This window comes from Mustela nivalis (assembly GCF_964662115.1).
Source record: "Mustela nivalis genome assembly, chromosome: 2".
NCBI classification, from domain to species: Eukaryota; Metazoa; Chordata; class Mammalia; order Carnivora; family Mustelidae; genus Mustela; species Mustela nivalis.
The window spans coordinates 25,961,341-25,986,391 of record NC_139021.1 but is presented as its reverse complement, the minus strand read 5'-3'; the positions used below and the strand labels follow the sequence as shown (position 1 = coordinate 25,986,391).

Below are 25,051 nucleotides of genomic sequence, written 5' to 3'. Positions count from 1 at the left end.
AGAGCTAATATTTATTACATGCATTAGAGAGTAATTTTTTTAAGGTTTTCTACATAAAAACTGTGGTAATATAGTCCATCCTCTGTAGTGAGTTGAGTAGTGTTGTTCCCCCCAAGCCCAACATCTGCCAAATTTGTATCTACCCAAGAGCTCAGAAAGTCATTGTATTTGGAAATAGGGTCTTTGTAGAATTAAATATTAATATGAAATCATATTGGATTAGGGTGTGCCCTAAATCCAACAACAGGTGTCATTATAAGGAAAGAGGACAAAGATACATGCAGAAACAGAAGAGACACACACACAGGGCAAAGGTCTTGTGAAGACAGAGTCAGAAATCAGAGTGATGCAGCTATAAGCCACAGAAGGTCAAGGGTTGTTGAAAGACACCAGGGGCTCTGAAGAAGTAAAGAAAGATTCTCCCCAGGGCTTTCAGAGGGAGTGTGGCACTACGGATAACTTGATTTCAGAGATCTAGCCTCCAGAACTGAGAGAATAAATGTCTATGGTTTAGTCACTGAGTTTGTGATTTTGTTATGGTAGCCGTCTGCCACTAATACATTCTCTTTTATACATAATCCTGGGTTGTGAGGAATGGGTGACAGAAGGGAAGTGAGGTTGGAAACCTGGAAAGGGATGATCATTTCAAAAAGTAATATTCTTTGTGAAACTAATTTAGGTTTTATGTTATTAGCTATGAATCATTTCTTCTGAATTATAAAGAGGTCCTTCAGTATTTTTTTTAAATCCCATCTCCTTAAATTACTTCATGCATCTTGGTTTAACAATTAGTCTATCTAAAATATTTAATTTTGTCCTTCTATTGTGTTTTTCTCTTGGGCTTTCTATAAAATAAGAACTCCATTAATTTTCATCCTAAGAGAAAACAAACACAGACATTAGCCTCTGACTTGTACCCTACCTTACTGCTGACCTAGCTCCTTCTGTTTTTTCTTAGCCAGAATTGTTAAAATAGAAGTCCACAACATTTATTCTCCAAATTCTATAATTCTACCCTCTCTATAACTTGATTTTGGCTGCTATGTTCTAGGTAAAAATACATATTAACAACAATATTTTTCCTCTAACAGTGTCAATAGTTGTCCCACATTCTAAAGCATCTTATCTATATCAAATTCAAAATTGAAAATATGCTTTGCATGTTTTGGTACTTCAGAATAATGTATTGCATGAAGACTTAAACAATCAAACCATAAAAGGGAAACAACTATAATTAAAAATTGAAAAATGAAGGAAAAATAAAACATATTTTATTAATAAAAAGGTAGTATAGTTTTTAATCACCAAATCCAAATGAAATAGCTTAATTGTTAACATGAATAAATGTTATTCAATGATCCAGAATTATTCTAGTTCTACATATATAGAACAACCATAATCCTGCAGAATGAATATCACCAAACTGACCCTAATATCGGAAGTTCAATGAATTCCAGTGATGCTCGTGAAGGCATTAGGAATTGGCAATTTTCTTATCCAAAAATACTGAAAGATAGGAATTGACTGACAGATAAATATTCATTCAATCAATCAGTAAAGTAGGGTCATATTATGTTCACATTTACCTGATATGAATTCAATTCTACATTGGGCAAAAATAAATAAATGAAAACAATTTGGTAGCGCATGACCTATAAAAAATCAAGGTAGCTCATCTGGCATTATCTAAAGACACTGTTACCTGTTCTGACATTAGAGGAAAAATGTTCTGTTAGAATTATTCAGAGACTATATGGCCTATGCAAAACTAGGTAGATGATCATCATGGGTGAGTTAAGGGATTTTATGTGTGCTGTTGATTACATGTGATTTTCTCCTTATTTAACAACTGTAGAACATTAAACTTCATTAAAAAAATGAAATTTCAATGAATGAATTGAGTGTATTTGACATATATTATGCTAAGTGAGTAAAAGTAAAATTCTAGGTGTGTCAGCATATAAAAGATACAGAATAAGATTATAATTTGAGACAAGTGACAAAAAAAAGTGAAAAATAATATATTAAGAAGTGATACCAAAAAGTCATAAAGCAATGGCAACAGAGCGAAATTATGAGAATGAAAGGAAGAAGAAGCAAAGTAGAAATGTGTGTTACTCTTGAGACCCTAATAAATCCATTAATTCAGGTTATTTTATTTTTGGTAAGTGGCAGTAGAGTGTCTTCAAATGTGAACATAAATGTGTGTGCAACTGTATCTCTGTGTGTATTGACTGATTCATGTGTTATTTTGCCAATCACTTATACATATCGTATCATTTAATTATAAACTAACCCTATGAGGTAGACATTTATCACCTCTACTTCAGAGATGAGAAAAGTAAAATTCAGGGCAATGATGTGACTTAATAATGAGAAAGAGTAATGAATTGTGCTTTGAATCCAGAAATCTGACTCCAGATTTGTCATGTCTAACCTTGTAATGAGCATGAACTATGTGAGATATATTTTATATATGGAATTTCATTCACTCTTTCCAACAACTCTGCTCTGCAGACATAATTAGCTCCATTTCAGAAATAAAGAAACTGAGTCTCATAGAGCATATGTAACTTGTCCAAAGATAGATAGCTATAAGATGTGACATGCTGAAATTAAAATCCAAGTTTGTCTGACTTCATAAGTAGGTTGAAAAACAGAATGATGCAACATTGGTAAAAATAAAATCAGTTTTACTAATAAGTCAAAGTACATTTGATCTCATCCACAAATAATCTAAGATGTATTTAAAAATTAATATTAAAACAACTGATTATTATTTGCATTATTTTTTACATTAAGATGATTACATTTAATTTACATTATGTTACTACGATAGAGTCCATTCTGTAGAAACTCCTTACTTTTATTTGAATCCATACTTTTTCCTTCCCTTTTTGAACACACATAGGCCACTGTAATATATTTCTGTGACCAGCCTGTCTATGTGTCAGGAAAGGAAATGTCTGATTTTTCTTTCTCATTTTTTTGGCTACATGATATCCAAAGAATAGATTTAATAAAAAAAATTGACAGCTTATAAAGACAACTGAGCTAACCATTCAACCTTCCTGACCATCATTGCTAGGGTTCTGTCAGCAACCATGCATGGCTGGCATTGGGGGTCTATAAACTCTTTTAGCAAGGAAAGGACTATTTTGGGGGCACCAAAGGCAAAATAATAATAAAAACAATTAAGTAGACAATGCTTATCTTTCTAAGTAGACAATGCTTCTCTTCCTAAACTGTTATTCTCAAAGAGCTCAACTCTGATTTAACCAATCAATATGCTAGGACAAAGATATTTTGTAAAGAGACACCTTGCTAATGTTGGCATTACTGTTCTATATCAAGGTTAAACAGAAGGTTCAGTACTTCACTTCTGATGACAATGTTCTCTCCATTGAAGATCTTGGGCTTGTTTCAGAAGAGAGAGGAGGAGGATATACAGGTAATATCAGGTTATAAGAAATTGGACTGGAAGCATCAGCTTATTTCATATATCAGCAGAAACATTAAGTCAAAATGTGATCCAAAAATCCTGATATGATAAAATCCATGTCCTTCTGCTAAAACCCTTTGTCATTCAGACCGAGACATTCATTACAGCTGTAGCAAATCCTTTACCATGTAACACAATGCTGTAAATCTAAATTGCAGAAGTCTGAACTTTCAGCCTCTCTCCCATACTTTACTGCTCACTAAATTTCCTTTGCCTATCCATCCATAAACAGAGCTTAACCTGGGTGAGATCCAGCTGGATCTTAGATGCAAAACCTTTAGAAGCTAGGTAAGGGACTTCTAAGACTTGTGATCAGGGAGATGTGAAGGCAGCAAAGGACACATTGTCTTCTCAGTGCCAATGCGGAACAGATTGTCAGCTTGACAAGAGGAGCTGAAATGTCCTTTGCTGTCTTTTCATATTCGTTGCTGTCCCAGATACTAGGTACTTAAAACCAAAATCTTTTCTTCCTGGAAATGTGTTTGAAAAAGTATAAAACAATATGATTGTTTTGTACACACTTTTGTCATTATTGTAATAGTTCTTTATTTGACTTTATGCATATTTTGCAGAGTACACTTTGCTTTATGCTCTGGTAATTTCCCATTTTATGTAATTCCAACATGAAGGCACTTGCAAGGTTACTGGATGTACTTATTTTTAAAAATTAAAAACAATCCTGTTTTCATTTTTATATTGTTGTTCACCTGTGTACTTGACTGTAAATTCAGATTGAGTAAAATGACCTCAAAATTTTATTATTACAAAGCTACTATCTATAAAGAAGTACAGAGTAAAGCACTTTATGAATAGTGAATATTTTCATTAAAAACTAACATTTTTGAATAGCGTGTAGTGGAAAATAAAGCATGTCTGGAATGAAATACTATGTGATGAGGTGAATGTTACTTACCAAACTCCTTTGGAACTGCTATAGAATAAACACAATTATGTCCAACACTGTAATTTTTGGGATAGTTTGGTGATAGAACAGTGCCTTCTGAACCTGTTGAACGACTTCCACAAGGTGCTAGGAAATAAAAATGACAAAAAATATTTTTTAGAAGAACTTAAAAAAATCATGCTATGGATATTTTCTTGTTATAAAATTGTATAGCTTTTGAACTATAAGGTGTAGGACTTCTTTCCATCTTTTAACAAGATCCACCATTGTCAAATATTTTAAAAAATAAATTGTGGTCATATAAAATTTTAAGTATTCAGATCCACTCTTCTCAGAAATAAAGTTAATATAATAGTATCATAATGGTACTATCTCTAGAGGTAATAATGTTGGCCCTGCTTTCATTTATGGTAAAAGTGTAAAGATAACCATCTTTTTTATAATGATGAGAAATTACATATGCAGGTGGGAAACTGTTTTACTCACTGCCAGGCTTTGACACGATACTCAAAATCAACCTTGATTATGCTGCCACCAAATTAAGTATTTTTATTCATGGGACAGGAACGGCTGCATCAACACATTCACCCGCTCATCTAAGTAAAATACTCTCAATAACCTTTATCCATTTATAAGACTTATATTTGAATCAGAAGAACTGCTGATGGTGTACAGAGTCAGATTGTTTTTTGCTACCTCAGCCCCAAATGTACTATGTTCTTACAAAAAGTGAGGGTGAAACCAATGTTTCTGGCAAATTTGTAGACCACGGTTCTGCTGTTCCCAAGGTAGGGGATTACATTAGGTTTTATAGTTCTGGGCTATGAAATAGACCCGGGCTACTGAGGCAGATTTAGGTATTGAAAACATAAAGATGATAGTTGATATTCTCTAAGTGAATGAGGTCACCCAGAAAACTATGCAAAGTGAAAAAAAGAGGGCCGAAGACGAGGTCTGGGGAACGCCAAGGTTAGGATCAGATAGAGGGTGGCAACAGAGAAAATAGTGTCTTGGAAGCCAAAGGAGAAAAAGAAGTTAAAAGAAAGTGTTTAACAGCGTTAAGTGTTGCAAAGTGGGAATAAATGAAAAAGGAGTCTGTGTGGATTTGGCGACCTGGAGTATCATAGAGCAAGGTCTTCCCTCCATCCATGATTTTCTCAAGGAGGGATTCAGTCTAACTGCAGGCCCTCTGGCCCCGCCCCTAATCCCCCCGCCCACCCCCGAGTTAGAGGTAGAATGAGATTCCCCACTGGTGAAAACAGGATGGGAATTTCTCCTTTACTGCAGATGGGGACCATTCTGCTTGAAGAGCCCACTGGCTGGTCTGCTCCTCTGCAGTGTTAAGTATGACAGGGAGAGTCTGGTGAGAGAATGACTGATTGTTGAAGGACACCTGTAGTGGCCTTAGAAAGCCTACTGTGTGAGCTCCTCTGCTTTTATCCATATTAAAGCTAACAGCTTGCTTTCCTTCAGCATATCCTTTAATCAGCTTCGAACCTGTGCAGAGGGAACTCGCAAGCAAAACGGGAATTTTTGGTACCATTAATACAACAGTTTCAACTAGAGCAGCTTTCTGTAAACTACAGCCTGCCAACCAAATCCAGCTCAGAATGAGGTTTTTTACATTCGTACAGTTACAAAACAAAACTAAGAGTATGTGACAGTGATGTATGCGGCCAAAATCCCACAATACCATCTGGCCCTTTACAGAAAAAAAGTTTGCTAACCCTTGAAGTAGAGACATGGTAGCTAGATTGTAGTTGGATAAAGAGTAAGAGGTCTTGGGGCTCCTGGGTGGCTCAGTGGGTTAAAGCCTCTGCCTTTGGCTGGGGTCATGATCTGGGGATCCTGGGATCAAGCCTCACATCAGGCTCTCTGCTCAGCAGGGAGCCTGCTTCCCCATTCTCTCTCTCTGCCTGCCTCTCTGCCTACTTGTGATCTCTATCTGTCAAATAAATAAATAAAATCTTTAAGAACAAAACAAAACAAAACAAAAAAAAGGAGAATAAGTGGTCTATAAAGAAATATAGGGGCGCCTGGGTGGCTCAGTGGTTTGGGCTGCTGCCTTTGGCTCGGGTCATGATCTCAGGGTCCTGGGATCAAGCCCCGCATCGGGCTCCCTGCTCCGCAGGAAGCCTGCTTCCCTCTCTCTCTCTCTCTGCCTGCCTCTCTGCCTACTTGTGATCTCTGTCTTTCAAATAAATAAATAAAATCTTAAAAAAAAAAGAAAAAAAAAAGAAATACAGAAGTAATCAGAACCTTAATCATCAACTAAAGGAGAATGTAAGGAGTAGTTAGGGAAAGGTGGAAAGCTGAGTTTTTGTTTTTGTTGTTTTGTTTAACAGGGCGGAAGGAGTCATTACAAAGGGAAAATCAGAGGCAGCCCCAGAGTCTAGGAAAAGGTAAGATCAAGAACAAAAGTTGAGTGATTAGCTTTGGAAAACTTCAGGGACACTTCTCTGTGACCTGAGAAAAGGGTTGAAGGAAACTAGAATTGCATAGATTTAATTATATGTTGGAAATGTATTGGAGTTAATGCTGGATTTTCCTTTTAAAGAGAGCTAGATGCAGTCAGTGGTGTGTTGGGTGACTCGAGAAGAGTCCTGACATTTGAAAAAGTAAACATTTTGATGGATTCCTGGCCAGAGTTTAAAATATAGTAATATATTTAAAACACATACATACAACCCCAATAGTATCTTATATCGCATAGGGTGGCTAATGAATGTTCTGCCTTTTAATGTTCTATAAAAGGGTAATAGCTAGAATTAAACATACTAAAATTAGAAATCCACAGAACAACAAATTGACAGTGATGATGATAACCAAAGATGCATTGCTCTCATCACTTATTATTGTTTGAGATTACAGTAGTCAGGTGCATTCTTAGTTCAACACTGATAACTTTATTTCGCTGATAATACTACTGATGAGAGAATCATTCAAGAATGAGTAGCATGTTTTATGTGAACTTACCTTCTGATTTTAAGGTGCTCCAAAATTACAATACTTTGAGTGTCTGTGACAGTAATTCTTATTTTTATATTTGGGAAATATGAATAGCAATGAGATCTTCTACCTCAAGTTCAGCTTTGTGACTTAGTCGTGAACATTCTGCATCCCACATTAATATGCCTCTGACAGTCTCAATTTGCTTTTTACCTTTTATTTTGCATAATGGACATTTAAGACAGCTTTTAAAAAATATCATTTATAAATATAAAAAATGTGAAGTTTTTTTTTTAAACCACTGGTGAATATATATGAGGTTGCAGTATAATCCTATGTTCTTAGGGTAAATATTACTACGTCAGATTCTGTTATTTGGACTAGTAGCAATAATTTTACGTTTCTTCTGGTCAGTGCTTATAGCATGTCCTAGTTTATAATAAATTATATTGAATACTATAGTGACACACTATTTTATGTAGTGTGCAGATAATATAAATAAGGGAAAATTAACTGTGCACTGAGATACCAATTTATTTTAATCTGTTCTATGTTTCTAAAAATCAAATGCAATAATGCCTAAGCCAGAGCAACTTTACTAATTCTCCTAATATTGGTTCCTAGAAGCTTTTTATACTCTCTCTTCCTGTTTTAATTTCATCTTACTGGATAGTACAGAAAGGGAAGCCTTTATTTTTTTCTGGCTCTGTTAACAATCAGTAGAAGTCAGAAGCCAGCCAAAACTTTGAATGCTATGCTTATTTTTCCCATTTGAATTGTACCTGAATTTCCCATTTGAATTTGTCACACTTGCTGTGTTTCTCTAAATAGCCCATATCCCTTGGAATGCATTAAATGTAAGAACTCATCTGTACCTGTTCCTGATTATAACTTATTTGATACATCTGACTACTTCTTAAATCTATGCTTAATAACATTGTTGTAGAACACATTAATTAGGAGAAGAGAAGAAACTTACTTATGGCTAAGTAAGTTTGGGAAATACATGGATAAAAAAAAAAATAGTTCTTCACTATATGGCCTCATTTACGCTTTAGTAAGATCTGGGGAATGTCATGTTCCTACTTACACAATTACTTGATCATGGACACTGTTTCAGTGTAATGTCTCCCAGGACCAATGTTCCCTAGAACACACTTTGCAAAATGCCAGACTGATGATTCCAGAATGTGCTATCACTTTGGCAATAATCCTAACATTTATGTTATTACCCATAATTGATTATAATTTTGTAGTTCTAACAAATTGTTTTATATATGCACATAAAGCTGAAATATTTTAAAGATTTAAAATGTCAGACTTAGCCTATTTTAAGTACTATTATTCTTGACACGCTTTCCCTGACTCTTGGGGTCCAATACATCGATTTGTTAGTTGTTCCCTTATATAGCTCACCAGTTTCTCTCTCCTCTCTGCCATGGTAAGTACCACAATCCAGATTCTCAACAGTTTTCACTGGGGCTCTTCCAACAGACAACTAGCTCCACTCATCTCCAGAAGTTCTCACCATTGCTAATGATTTTTCTAACAGACAAGTCTTATCATATTTCTCTTCTCTTTCTAGAACAATTCTGATAAACATTATGTTCTCCATAAATGTCTGTGGGATGATTGAATGAACTATCCTTGCAAGACCAGGCAGGCTACTATAAAATGCTGTTCCATTATTAGCATACAACAGAAACATTTCATTTCATTTAAATTACCCCAGAAATTCACTAAATCCCCAACAGAATTGAGACATACCCTCTCTTAATAAATCCATATAAGCCTACTTTTTTTTTCGGTGATTGAAATATTCTGGTTATGAGGAATCACTGTTGCTTTACATTTAGAGACAATATTATTTGAAAGATATGTATTTAAACATTCTTATTTAAGTAATATATTTAAATATTTAAAATTTAAATAATTTAAGATACTTAATTTTTTAAAATATTTAAATACATTTAAACATATGTATATAAACATTGGAAATATGTTCAATGACAGAACTCGTGACAGCCACATGGATATTGAGTTCCACTGAAGGAATAGCAAACTCTTGTCTACCATTTTACAGTAGCAAATTCATGCTAACATTTTAACAATCTGGAGCATACCTTCATTGAGTGAGTGACATCACTCATACAGTTTAATTTTGTATGATTTTTCTTGTTCTCATATATATTTTTTAATTCTCTTTGGCTGAATTTATATGGCTTGATTTGTATAAGTAAAATGTGCCTGTACTATAACTATACTCTGTATGTATGTTTTACTCTTGCAGTATAAAATACACAGTAGACAGATGTGGTATTTCCAGGGAAACAAGAGGATGAGTCTGCAAATGAGTTCCTAGTCATTTAGTGAAAAGGACTCCCCACCTATGGTTTGATCATGGGTGTGGGATAAAGGAGGAAGACTGAGGAAGAAGAACAAGGAACTTCCCAGTAAGTGAAATAGAAGAATCCCAAACCATTTTTATGGAAGAGATACTTTGGAATCCACATATATTTGAGACTTTATAATACATGCAACACAGCCTTGAGCTACTTTCCATTTCAAATCTGTCTTTTCACTTGTGTAATGTTTAATTTATTATCAAATATACTCTATAATGAAAATTATTATATAATATATAAATTTTTCTCAGAAAGCAAGTTAGGTACTTTTAAAAGTGATGAATTCTTGTAGGTCACAAAAGAACAATATGGTATATTAAATCAATAATTTACTAGATGTAGCCTGTGACTCCTTCAGTTTGAAAGAACTGCTGTACCTTACAAAAGTGCTGGCCCACTTCTAGTAAATTACTTATGCCCTGATATAGCCTGATTGAATGTCACAAATCAAAAATTCTGGTTGAGAAAGTATTTGAAAGTTGTATTGCCCATTGAGCTTTTCTCCCCTCCTTTCTTTTCTTTTATTTTCTTTCTTTCTTTTCTTTTTTAAGAGAAGTCCTTTCATTAACACTTCAACTCTGGAATTGAATTTATAATACAGACAACTGATATTCCCAGTATTGACTTTGAGATTAAAACTACTAAGCTTCTTCTGTCCTTTGTTTAAAACCTTGTTCTTAGCTTAAAAAAAAAAAAATCTAATAATTCAGCCATTCATTTCTCTTTTTTTTTTCAGCCCTTCATTTCATGCTTCTCTTCATGTCTCCTGTATAATCATTTCATTTTATTTATCTTAAACAATAAGCCTCCAATAAGGCTGTTCTAGCATAATGGTAATAATTATTTCTTTAAATTATAAACTGTTACTCTAAGTAACTTATTTATTTTTATTTTCATTTCTTTCTCCATTAGTTCTGGTACATTCACATTTATTTATCTGAAAAACTAAAGTTAATATTGCCATGAGTTTCCTATTACCTCATCTGTCACCTAAAAAAAAATAAAAAACAAAACCAAAAATCAGTCTTTCTTACTTGTGAATTAATTTTGTGGTAAAATTCCACAGTCCTGTTTAACACTAAAAAAACAAAAAAATCCATCTCCATGTTGTAATCAGTGGCTTGTAAACTATTTTAATCACTCACTAAGTAAACTTAGAAGCATATGAGCTTCTACATCTGTCACCTCACTGATTGCCTGGACTCACTCATTTGATTTTGCTGGCTAGGAAGGCCTTCCCTTCATGCCCCAGTGCTCGATGAGCTGTGTTCTCCATCAGAGTGTGTTCTTAAAGAAAGAAGAATCGTACTATGACACAGACCTATGAGTAGCTATATTCCTTGATAGATTTGCCATGCTACCATATATAAATTCTACTAATAGTAAGGATGTTAGTAGTATCTGTGATGCCTGTGTCACTCACTTTTAACCTCATTTTCAAGATTGAGGTATAATTCACATACCATAAAATTCACCCTTTTAAAATATACAATTGAGTGGGGTTTTTTTAAATAGCATATTCATGAAGTAGTGTAACCAACTCTGTAATTTTAGAATATTTCTGTCATCCCCAAAGGAATTCCTATATTCATAAGCAATCGCTCCCTATTCCCTATTTTCCCAAGTCCCTAGCAATCACTAGTCTATGATTTTGTAGAAAAGTGTATATGGAAAGACAAGTTCTTAAAATGGTTTTAGTTGAATTGTTATGTTTTTTAAAAACTAAAATCCCTCTTCATTGCTTAGTTTGATTTCCAACTCATTGACTTTAAGTGATGGCGATTTTTATTGTTTAAAAATTATTTTAAAAGTTAATATATTAGTACAAAATGAACTTAAAACAAATCCTCTGTGACAATTTATTACTCCTGCCTGATTGCTTCACAAACATGATTTCTCAGGGAAGTCTTCCCTGTCTTCTAGACTAGTTCAGAGGATCCCATCATAACAGCATTCCATTATGTTCAGAACACTTAATTACAACTTGTTTTGTATTTATATTTATATAAAGCCACTTATTTATATAGGGTCTGTCTCTGTCTCTGAACTCCCAGAATCTATTAAGTCAAAGTTTCCATTTCCTTTTTATACACGATTTATACTTCCGGAGTCAAGCATGGTGTTAGTTTATATAATGGCTTTCAATAAATATGTTATAATTGTCTCTTTTCCTAATAGGACAGATCAGTTCTTTCCTGAATCAGAAAAGTCCTAAAACTCAGTTTAGGAGCGTGGGAAGAAATACCCAGTCTTGGGGTTGGCTTAGGTTTGAAGCTATTTAGAACCTCAATATGGTTGAGATTTACTCACTAACTCTCCCATATATTTCAATCTAACTGACTGGTTTTGGGATTTAGGATTAAGAAACAAATTCCCTCTTGCACAGAGAGCTCTGTATTGTCTTTTTTTTTTTTTTTTAATGTGTATGTATTGAAGTGAAAGGTTCACTGGCTTAACATAAGTGTAAAATGAAATTTTCTGTGTTTAATAAAGGGGAAGGAAGCAGCAACTCCTTTAGGGTGTCTGTTTTAAACCATAATAGGCCCAAGCTTTTGATTTTACAGTGCAAGACTGCTGGCCTTCTAGAAACATACTTTAGAAATTCACTAGGGTTTCTTACAAGGTATAGTCACAAGGTATACAGAGACAAGTTATATCAGTTTGTCTCTCAAGGAGATAAAAGAAGAGTTATTGGTTCTTTATAGATTTGTATGAGATTCTGTCTGGTCTTTGTAGCATCTTTCAAAAGAAGACTACAATGTTCATTATATTCTAAATATGCTTATTCAATAATATACCTGCTTCTTTTCTCTCTAGGTTTTGTGGGTTGAACATTCTAATAGGATATTTGTTTCTCCAAAAGAGTTCTCCAATACAGTTTGATTCTCAACATGACCAAATAGTTACTGTTGTATCCTTTACTTTCTTTATCTGTAAGGAGAAAAGCTGTGGGCTGATTCAGTTTTCTGTATAAGTAAATTTTTTTTTTTTTTTGGTTTTCTGTAAAAAGGGATAACACATTAGGGAGGCATGTTTGAAGTCTGACTTAAACATAAAAACTACATGACGGTGGAGAACACAGGTTTCTTCGCACAATGAGAGGGCGTGCAACTACCCTTCTGGAGACATGGCATAGTGGCTGAAATGCCAAGGGCAGAGAAAATAAAAATTGTTTAAATAGGAGCTCCAAGTCAGAGGTCACAAGAAAATGTGTTCTGAATTATAAGCATTGATTTGCAATCAGATTGCTTCTTACATAGGGAACTCGAACATAGGATGCTCCAGAATTCATAACAGTAGGGATTTATTTATAACAATGCTAATGATTCTCTAGACTAGCATGGAGGAGGCCAACTGGAGTGATAATGTCAGTAAGAGTGTCTGGAAATAGCAGGTACTCAATCACATTCATTTCCCTCCCAGTTTCATTTTAAATAATATTCCACCCCTCCCCATATGAAAACAAAACATGCTTTGGTTTTATCTCAATACTACTTTAAATTTTTTAAAATAGAAAATACATTTGCAGTGCCTGTCTGACTCAGTTGGTAGAGAATGTGACTCGATCTGGGGTCATGAGTTTAAGCCCCTTACTGGGCCTTAGAGCTTACTTAAAAAAAAAAAAAATAGGAAATACATTATACTTCTTTGTAGAACATGATTCTGACACATAATCCGTATATTGTGTCTGTGAACAAATTCCTATGTATAGCTAATGAAAGGCAGATAGCTGATGATACTCAGAAATAATTTACCTCTAGGCCTTTGTTTTATGAGTCTTTCATCCGCACACTTTAATTATGTCACATATTTAAATGGCATCAAATGCTAAATGGCTCAGTATATTAGATTACATAATATCTATATTCATTTATAATGCAATGGGACTTCACACTTGCTTTAAATCTCAAAAAAAATTCTGTAAACCTCAAGGACATTTGGAATAAGAGATTAGCCCAAGGCAAGCCTTGCCGTTTAAGCAGAAGATCTGGACTAAAACTTGAGTTAGCTATTTCATGCACTAAAGCAATATGAGTTAATTAAAAGTAGGTCAAATGATGTTACTAATGAGAGATAACTGTAGAATTGGAGAGGTATAATTATGAAATGAACTTTTTATTGTTCATTTTGTTTGTTTCAAATTTTCTCTTCAGTTGATAGTACAAGAAGGCTATTTATTTATTTAGCATTATTATTTAAAGCTTTTATCATTCCACATAGAGTTGAAAGTTGAACAATGAATGGTGCTGGATGACTACTGGATGTCTAATCATAACACTCATGTGTATGTACTTTGGACAGACTTACAGTTATCAGTGACTGAGTTACAAAATCTTTTTTCCACCCCCAGAATCTAGGACTTATATTAGCATGAGAGAAAGAAAGAGATTGAAAATAATGGTGCAGATGTTCAAAGGAACCAGCACTGACTATATCTGTTAGGGTATTTGCATTCTGTATAAGGTTGTGTTTTGAATGAAATGCAAAAATGCATTTCAGATGAAGACTTATTATTAGTTATCAGTCGGAATTTGCTTTTTCTTAATTCTCATACTTAACTTGGAGGAAGGTTTCATAAATAAATGGGGAACCCAATATTGTACCACTTATTTCTGAAGCCATGCATCCATTCATGAAACATTTAACCACCTGAAATATGCCATAACTGTTAGGTTCGAAAGATATAAAAAAGATCAATGCAAGGTCATTTGTAGAATTAATCAGCCTACCTAGAGGACAGTGATTAAGCCTGGACTCCAAAACTACTGGTAGGCAACTGTGACTTTGAACAAGTGACTGAACCTGTTTTTGTGTCTTGGTTTCCTCATCTGTAAATGAGAATATTAGTAGTCCCTAATTCACGGAGTTGTAATAAGGCATAAAATAATATGTGTAGAGAACTTCAAACTGTTTGTTCTCAGCACAGACAAGTTATTATCTCTTATCAGTCCTCTCTATGGGCTTTCTTGTTGAGCTGCTTCAAATTCTATCTACTTTTCTTGTTGCTCTTTCCTCTATGTGTTTATAAATGCTGAACCCTAGGTGTGAAGCACACCATCTCCTTATGTCTTGTACCTCACCTGGTTCCTCCTTATTTATATTTTTAGGATTCAGCTCATGTGTCACTTTCATAAGGAAGACTTCCCTGATCTCTCTGTGTAACCAGGTCAGATGTGCTGCCATGCTGTGCTCACAGCTCTGTTTTTATTTCTAGCAATGGACCTTACTTGTCCTTATCCCATCTGATTATAAATTCTCTAAAGGCAAGAACCATATTGAATTCATAGTTAGTGCAGGACCAGGCATATAATTGTACTTTTGAATGCCTGAAAAAAAAAGAAGGCATTATACCATCTCTTCTATTCTAATACTTTCGCCAAATATGTTTATTCTTAGGGTCTTATTATTATAATTAACTGTCATTGCATGCTCACTATATGCCTTAGTGGAAAAGATCAAGAATGCTGCATTGGTCCAATTATAAAATAAGTAAGTCATGGGTATAGCATGATGATATAGTTAGCAATACTGTCTTGCATTTTTGAGAATTACTAAGAGAGTAAATATTAAAATTATTTATCATAAGAAAGAAATCGTAAACTGTACAGTGATGGATGTTAACTATACTTATTTTGGTGAACATCTAACAATATATATAAATATCAAATAATTATGTTGTACACCTGAAACAAATATGTCTATTTTACCTCAACTAAGAATATTGTATTAGTACTATGGCTAGTACTCCCAAATTTAATGATTTACCTTTCAAAGTTCTAAGGCTCCAGAATAATGGGCTTTACACACACCATAGATATCTTTACCAAGGACCTATTATTTCATCTTTAGATTTATTTGATTCCATCTTGGAAGCTTTAGGGAGCAAGGGGAGGATAAATTGGAATGTTTTTCCACTAGTAATATGCCTAAAGGAAATATGAGAGCTTCAGCCAGAAAACTATTCAGACAGAAAGGACAGCAAGTGCAAAAGTCCTGTGGCAGAAGTGTGAACTAGTGCTTTCAAGAAACATCTAGGAGGCATCTGTGGCCCAAAGAGTGTAGTAGAGAGGGAGAATAGTAAAGAGGTTAGAGTTTATATAGGCAAGTTAAGGAACTTCGTATTATAATATCTGTGGAGTTAACTCAGATTTAGAAATCCAATGGTGGATTTTGATATAATCTGACATTTGTATTTATTTATTATTTATTTATTTAAAAGATTTTGTTTATTTGTGTATTTATTTATTTAGAGAGAGAGTGAACATGTGAGCAGGGGAAAGGACAGAGGGAGAGGGAAAGAGAGAATCCCAAACAGACTCCAAGCTGAGCACAGAGCCCAACACAGGGCTCGATCCCATGACCCAGAGACCATGACTGGAGTCAAAATTAAGAGTCAGACGCTCAACCAACTGAGCCACTCTGGAGTGGGTGACATATGTTTGAAAGATTACTTTGTCGTGTTCATGAGAGATTTTATCAAGAAATAAGGGAAAGAGAAACTAGCCAGGAGAGAGACTAAGAGATAAGAAATGGCTAGTGCCCTAGCTCAGGCTAGAGGTGTGTTTATGTAAACAACTATAATGCCATTAGATGAAATAAATCAAATAATGAATATTAAGGAAAAATATGGAATCTGTCACTAGTTGTGTTTCATTACCTTTACATAATATTGAGTCATTTTATGGTTAAGAATAATAGGACTTCTACTTTAATCCAGTATGTCCACAGATAACTAAAGTAACACAGAGTTTCAACAGATACTTTTGAAAGTATGAGAAATAAATAGGGAAAATATTATCTTCCAAACACCTTCTTTTTTCTGATCACCAAATACATTGTAGGTACAGATATTTTGTTCTACTATCATTTAATACATGTGACATTCTTATGAGATAAATCGCAGGGTTTCTCATCGCTGAGCAGGACTTACCACAGGATGCTATCATTTTGGATCTACTTCTGACAAATACAATCTCCCAGTGTCCAACATAAGCTCTTGAAAATATTTTCTTTAGATTCAAAATGTACACAATCTTAAACGATGATTAAAAAAAAAAACCCTATCTTCAAAAAAAAAAAAAAAAACCCTATCTTCTAAAATAGACAAACTTTATAAATTCTTAGGGTTCAGTTCAGGTTAAAAATCTTTACTGATAGCCTGCTTGTATAAATTAATGCACTGAATGCTAAAAAGCTATATATAGCATAAGACTTTATGAATTTATGGGTAAAACATTATAAGAAAAAGCAAAATATTGCATTTAAAGAGCTTAAAAGAATGGTCATGTTGGTGTTTACTTTTTTTTTTTTCTTTATATTTTTATTTATTTGACAGAGAGAAATCACACCTAGGCAGAGAGGCAGGCAGAGAGAGAGGAGGAAGCAGGCTCCCTGCGGAGCAGAGAGCCAGACTCCGGCCTCTATCCCAGGACCCTGGGATCATGACCTGAGCCGAAGGCAGAGGCTTTAACCCATTGATCCACCCAGGCAGAGGCTTTAACCCATTGAGCCACCCAGGAACCCCGGTGTTTACTTTTATGTAAAAAATAAAATAAAAACCTTTCCTTATTTTGGCACTTAGGGATTATAGTCTAATAGCTCCCTACTCACATACTCTAAAGCAATACAGTCAGTCCAGATTTCCTGCCTATGTTCTCAGAGACAGTAGTCAATATTTTATTGTAGGGTAAAATAAGGGTACAATATTTTATTGTAGGGTAAGACTTAACATGAAAAGCAGCAGAGCCTGACAATCTAATTCTCAAACATGAATGAAATTAAAAATAGAGGCATAAGCAAATTAATGTATGACAAAGGCAATTGCTAAAATACTCAAAAATAACTTAATTCTGGAATATTGAGGAGAAATAGAAATTAATAGAAGACTCAGCTAAGGAATAGGAAAATAAATGGAAGTGTAGGGCAGGCGACCATTGCTTTAAAATACTTTAAATGGCAATCTACATTATGTTATTTTCTTAGATATCACATGTATAATTTACTTTTATAAAAAATTCAAAATTTATCTTAATTAAAAAATGTATCCTTATGAACATGGCTCTATTACACATGATTTATCCACTAATTTTGACTTTCAAAGTCCTAAATTATTAAATCTGAAAGTCAGACAGTTCTGTGTATTTTGGATTTCTATGTAATTACTATGAGGGAAAACAAATAGATATGTGTGAACCAATCAAGAAACTAAAATATATTAAGTTCTCCTTATTATAAGACAATAACTCCAGACCCAAATGTTGTATTTTTAATTTATTTTTTACATTTTATGTATTTATGTTTTTTAAGTAAGTTCTAGGCATAATATGGGGCTTGAACTCATGACCCCAAGATAAAGAGTTGCATGCTCTACCAACTGAGCCAGCCAGAAACCCCAGAGCCAAATGCTTTAAATAAGTTATTTAATATAATTCTCCCAACAACCTTATGAATTATACCATATTATCTCATGCCTAGAAACACAAAATAAATTGTGCAAGGTTACATAACTGATTTTAGGTTTTCTCTTGTTTTTAAAATCATTATTTAGAGTTAAATACATACAGTTCTAAAACATGGGCTTTTTCTCATCCTTTCCTATACTAGAAATTATCAGTTGTGGTCATATTTTTAACAAGAATGTATCTTAATTTTTTTTGGTAATAACATAAGGTATATCAACAGCATAAGGAATAACTGTTTTCCATACTATCTTGGCATTATGGGTAGAAGTGTAGTCATATCCAACTCACTTGATAGTGAAAATTATTCTTTCTTAAGAAATTTTTAAAATTCTAAACATTTGTGCTATTTTTAGAAGCAAACGTGTAGCCATATCAGAACATTAATGAATCAGATTTAATTGATGTTAAAATGAAAGAAATATACTAATTCCACTAAATATAACATGCAATGCAAAATGCAATGCATGTTTTCCAGTGCTATGATTCTTTTAAAACACTGAAAATCACATGTATTAATATTCTAGTATTTCCCAGGAAATTTACTAGGCCCTATCTATAGATTGTAATTAATTGCATCTTCACAATAAGCTATTAAATTAGTAACTATGATCCTGTTTTAGAGATTTAAAAATCAAGACTTGGCTTGCCAGAGGTCATAGATACAGTGTAAGGTAAAAGGATTTGAACCTAGGTCTACTCTTCCCTCTGTTTTGTCTGTAGATATGACTATTCAACAAACATGAAATAAACTTAACTAGGTTATATTTGATCCCATGAAATATGTTTGGTTTGTAAGGACCATTTGTATATATTATGGAATATTCCATGCTGAAATTAATATTTCTATGACCTATCAATATAGAAACCTGTTGGAAAGAAATAGGATTATTTTAGGGAGGCATATTCTTAGTGAATGCATACTCTACTCCAGTTCTCCTGTCTTTTTCAGCTAAGTCATTGAAAACTATGTAATTAATCATTTATCCCAGTGATTAATACCTATCCTTTTGATCTATGGTTTTTTGTAATCCTTTGGTTTTTCTCTGACAGGATTTTGGTTATTTCTTGTCTGGCTCCTGGAAGTTTTCTATGTTATTTTAATGAGTTTTTGGGCTATATACAGATTTCTTTTTTGTGTAGCTCTGAATTTTAAGACAATATAATCAGTCTTTCTCTTAAGCTTTCTAGAAACTTTCCTGTCATCAATTCATTTTTTTCTCTTTGGCAAAATTAAATACAAAGTAATTACTTCTGCTTTTATTCCCTTTTTCCTGATAGATAAAACCATCAATTCAAGAATTAACTGGCTGTTCTGTTAACAGAATGACCATTTAATAGATATGTACCTTTTCTTTATTTCTTATTACAACATTTTTCAGTAAAGAATTTCAATTACCCCCATTTAGAGATGAGAGACTCTAGAAAGGTTAAATAACCCATGTGTAAGTCAGAAATCATACACATATAATATATGACAATGTTATACAATGAGGAAGAATTACTATGTGCAACAGACACCAAAAATACATACTTTTAATCATCAGGTCAAAACTGTTGCTTTTTTTGCTGAAATTCATAGTAAGAGATATATATTATTTTATAGCAAATATGCACATATAATTTACATGTATATGTACAAATATACACACATACACACCATACTGGTATATTCACTGTATTTTATTTATCTCTTTATATGTAGCTGAAGAAAGTCCCACAAAATAATATTTCTCCTTTCTGTGATCTTTGAATTATAATATTTTTCTTTTTTAATATATTTATCTTTTGTTTTATTTTAATTATTTTATTTTATTCAATATTATATCAATTATAAAAATGTTGGTCATAACCCAATGATTGGGTTTTATGACTCAATGGTGGTGACCCATAATTTGGAAAATCTTCCCTAGATGATATCATCTTCATGTCAATTTTGTACAATGCATTAGGATCATTCAGCTGACTACAAAGCCTGTGGTAACTTTCCACAGTGATATCATTGTTTCTCTCTCCTTACTGAACTGTTTTTTTTTTTTTTCCCCACTATATCTCTGTCCTTGTAGAGTTGCAGGCAAGTGTATGATTTTTCAACATGCAACATTATTTTATTTAGTTACAAAATCCACCTTCAAAAGCTTGAAATAAAAATGTCCATGGTCCACAACTGAATTATACATTGCTTTATTTTAGAATGTCCTGTTTTTCATTAGAGAAATTTTTAAACCACTGTGTTGGATTTCATACTTAACATTCAGATATGGGTTTTGGATAGGCCATAGGTCACTAGTTCCATGAACTGGCAAACTGGTCTTTGTTTTGGAAAATCCTCTTGCTATTTATCCAGAAATATATATTCATGAATCTCATCACTGTTAGCTGGGGACTCCTACAGTTTCCCCTCTTGAGTTCACTGGACAGACTTTTCAGAATTCTGAATGGGCTGTTCATTTACTATGGCTAAATGCTTAGCAAATTCCACACCCTATGTGAGGGTGATGTCTCTGTTTCTGGTGCCTCCTCAGTAACTGCCTTAATCTCAAAAACAGTATCATTGAATATATTTTTCCTAATTTTTTTTTTTTTTTTTAAAGATCAGCAGCCTTTCCTTGGCTATGATCACTGTCATTTCCTGCATCAAATTGCATCTGATGCCCTGGCCTCCTATAGCTGTGGCAGATATGGTAAGAGAAATGCTAACTTACATGTCTGGTATTTTGTTACTGAAACTAATTTTAGGTTTTCCTCCATTTTACTGTGTGTTTGAGTCTTCCCTCTCTGCTAGAGCTGCCTCAACAGGTTCAACATGGTATTCACTTATAGTCAACCTTAATTTTTAGGAAAAAATGTGTAGTTTGGATAAAGATTTCTCACATGTTCTTGATAATATTTAAATCTCTGCATTTCTCTATTTTATTGAAATGTCACTTTCAGTGTGTTCATTCTTCATTTACTCAACCAATATCTTCTGAGCACCTAATCTTTTCAGGCACTCCTCTAAGTCCTGAACATAGAATAGAACAGCAATACCCTTATTCTCAGAGAGCTCACTTACAATAATGTGTGAAGTGCTTTAGAGACACCTGGAAATATAAGCACTTTTCCAAAACCATTTCGTTAATGAATCCAATTTAAATATCCTTGATAAAGTCTCTGGCTTTATGGTCTATTTTATACTTGTAGCTTGAATGTAAAATGATTGATTTTTAAAAATATAGAAATGGCTTTAAATGATTCTGGTTCTGTCTAATAATAAAAACTCAGCAAAAAAAAAAAAAAAAAAAAGTTCTTACCATGACAACTTGGTAAGGCTCTATTCCATCCAGGTCTTCCATCATCTCCCATGATGCAGGTGAGTGTCGAATAACCTTGAAGAACATAACCAGCATCACAATAATAGGTGACTGTTGACCCTAATTTATAATCCATTCCAAGTCTGGTGCCATTCATTATATTGCCTGGATCAAAGCAGGATTCTCGAAGTTTTGCTGAAAAACAGTGTTGATATAAAATGAATTGTTTTAGGATGCTATTTTCTTTGAATCCTTTAATATTTCTTTATGTATACTTCTAAACAGATGGGAAAGTACCAGAATCCTTTCTGTTACTGTTTGAGGGCTCAAAGTACAAAGTAGCCCATAATCATACCTGATATTTTGCTAATTCATATTAATGAGTAAGAATATAAAATTTTTCATTGGTCTTCTCATTAATATTAGCATCTAATGTACAAACATAGGGTTTTAGAGTTTGTTATATACTGTTATGTGCTATAACCCATGCATAAATATTTCAAAATATTTTACAAAAGAAGGGCTTACTTATTTAATATTGCTTTATGCATTGCATGGAGCACTGTGTGTTATACGCAGACAATGAATCATGGAATATCAAAAACAATAATGAATAAATAAATAAATAAAGCTCTTCTCCCAAATAATGTACACTCATTCCATGTGACTGAACTGGGAAATGATACTACTGCCTATGTTGAGCTCAGTTCATTTTACCACTGGGAGTAAAGTAAAAGACACTTTTCTCTGCCCTGAAATCATTTCTTGTGATCCATCTCTTCTAGTCAGTCCCCTCTTTCTATCATAGGTCTTCCCATTATCAAACAGTAGCAAAATTTTTATGATATGCAGACCATGATCTCTTGGGATAGAGAGTTTATGCTAAAGTCAAGTACATTTATTTACCTATTTATTTTTAAGATTCCATTTATTTATCTGTCAGAAAGGAAGAGAGAGAGTGTGCAAAAGAGCATACAAGGAGGGAAAATGGCAGGCAGAGGAAGTAGCAGGCTCCCTGCTGAGGAAGGAGCCCTATGCAGGACTCCATCCAAGGACCCTGGGGTTATGATCTGAGCCAAAGACAGATGCTTAACTGACTGAGCCACCTAGGCATCCAAAAGTCAAGTACTTTTACAGCTAACACTAACAGACACATTGAATATTAAATCCATTCACAGTGAAGGAACTAAAAGTTTTCTGTGTGCCCAGATAGTGAACTAAAGAGAGTGACAGGAAGGAAGAGTCAAGATGGCGGAGAAGTAGCAGGCTGAGATGACATCAGGGAGCAGGAGATCAGCTAGATAGCTTATCAAACCATTGCAAACACCTACAAATCCAACAAGAGATCAAAGAGAAGAAGAGCAACAATTCTAGAAACAGAAAATTGACCACTTTCTGAAAGGTAGGACCAGCAGAGGATTGAATCCAAAGCAACGGGAAGATAGACCTCGGTGGGAGGGGCCAGCTCCCGGCAAGTGGCAGTGCAACAGTGCACAAAATCAAAACTTTTAAAAGTCTGCTCCACTGTGGGACATCGCTCTAGAGGCTAAACTGGGGTGAAGCCCATGCGGGGTCAGCGTGGCCCCACATCCTGCAGGGTCACAGAAAGATTGAGGGTGTCTTGAGTGTCACAGAGCTTGCAGGTATTAGAGTGGGGAAGCTGCCTACAGAGACAGAGCTGAGGAGTGAGCTCTCAACTCGGGGTTACCTTGAACTGTAATCCATGGCACAGGCCACTGCTCTGTGAGTGAAGTCTCCACAAGATCCGGGGAGACACCCCCTGGGAGAGCTCAGGGATCTGTGGGGTTTGGAGACTCCAGGCGGAGCCGTGTGGCAAAGACAGAGATGTTTGGTCACAGGCTGGGTGAGGTTGGAACACGGCCGGAGGCGAGGGAGACAGGAGTGATTGAATGCTTTTCTCTGAGGGCGCACTGAGGAGTGGGACCCCGAGCTCTCGGCTCCTCTGGGCTGGAGAATGGGAAGCTGCCATTTTCATTCCCGTCCTCCAGAACTCTACAGAGAGCATTCAGGGAACAAAAGCTCCTGAGAGTGAACCCGAGTGCATTACTTAGCCTGGCCTCTGGTAAGGGTGGTGCAATTCCGCCATGGGCAGAGATACTTGAGAATCACTACAACAGGCCCACCCTCCAGAAGATCAACAAGAAATCCAGCCAAGACCAAGTTCACTTCCCAAGGAGAACAGCAGAAACCAGAGGAGGAGAAAGCAAACCATGGAATTCATGGCTTTCTCCCCATGATTCTTTAGTCTTGCAGTTAATTAATTTTTCTTTTAATTTTATTTTTTTCTTCTGTTTTTTTTTAACTTTTACCCTTTCATCATATAACGTTTTTTAACTAGTTTATCTTAACAATACCTTTCATAAAAAAATAATAAAAATCTTTTTGAACCTTCATTATTATAGTCAAATTTTATCCTTCATTGCATCTAACTTTATTTTTTGTATACACATAGGGTTTTTTCTTCTAAAAAATTTGGGATACAACTACTTTTAATAGATGAAAATGTACCCTATATCTTGCTCCGGGCTTGTTCTAGTCTCCAGCCTGAGCAAATTCTCTCTACTTTTTTTCTTTATTCTTCCAACCAACTTACTCATCAACTCCTTTTTAGAAATTAAAAAAAAATTTTTTTCATCTTTATAGGCATATTCCATCGCTTCATTCTGTTTACCCTTATATATGTTTATCATTCTTTAAAATTTTGGGAGGTTGTTTCTTCTAAGAGACCAAAATACTCCCAAAATTAAGTGGGTGACCCCGTTCTAGTCACCAGTCTAATATATATACATATATATATGTATATATATATATATACAAAATAATATATATATTCTTTTTTATATATTTTTCTTTATTTGTTTTCTTTTTCTAATTTTTTTTTCTGAACTTCTTTTTATCCCCTTTCTTCCCCCCATGATTTGGGTTCTCTTCTGATTTGGTTAAAGCACATTTTCCTGGGGTCTGTGCTGCCCTTTTAGTATTTTATTTGCTCCTTCATATATTCTTATCTGGACAAAATGACAAGGCAGATAAACTCACCACAAAAGAAAGAACAAGAGGTAGTAATGAAGGCTAGGGGCCTAATCAATACAGACATTGGTAATATGTCAGATCTAGAGTTCAGAATGACGATTCTCAAGGTTCTGGCTGGTCTCGAAAAAGGCATGGAAGATATTAGAGAAACCCTCTCCAGAGAAATAAAAGCCTTTTCTGGAGAAATAAAAGAACTAAAATCTAACCAAGTTGAAATAAAAAAAGGTATTAATGAGGTGCAATAAATAAATGGAAGCTCTTACTGCTAGGATAAACGAGGCAGAAGAAAGAATTTGTGACATAGAAGACCAAATGACAGAGAAGAAAGAAGCTGAGCAAAAGAGAGACAAACAACCACTGGTCCATGAGGGGAGAATTAGAGAGATAAGGGACACCATAAGATGAAAAAACATTAGAATAATTCGGATTCCAGAAGAAGAAGAAAGAGAGACGGGAGCAGAAAGAATTATTGGAGAGAATTATTG

General features: G+C 34.4%; 1 protein-coding gene across 5 annotated transcripts in view; it reads right to left on the bottom strand.

The window, feature by feature from the left end:
- Positions 1 to 25,051, bottom strand: part of CSMD3 (CUB and Sushi multiple domains 3) — a 1,245,805-nt gene that overhangs the window by 238,589 nt on the left and 982,165 nt on the right. For all 5 annotated transcript variants that reach the window (XM_082720053.1, XM_082720054.1, XM_082720055.1 and 2 more), the window contains 2 exons: positions 21,513 to 21,707; positions 4,416 to 4,532 (listed from right to left, as the gene is read on the bottom strand). In XM_082720053.1, the coding sequence (XP_082576179.1) occupies positions 4,416 to 4,532; positions 21,513 to 21,707 (312 nt within the window). The remainder of the gene's footprint in view (positions 1 to 4,415; positions 4,533 to 21,512; positions 21,708 to 25,051) is intronic.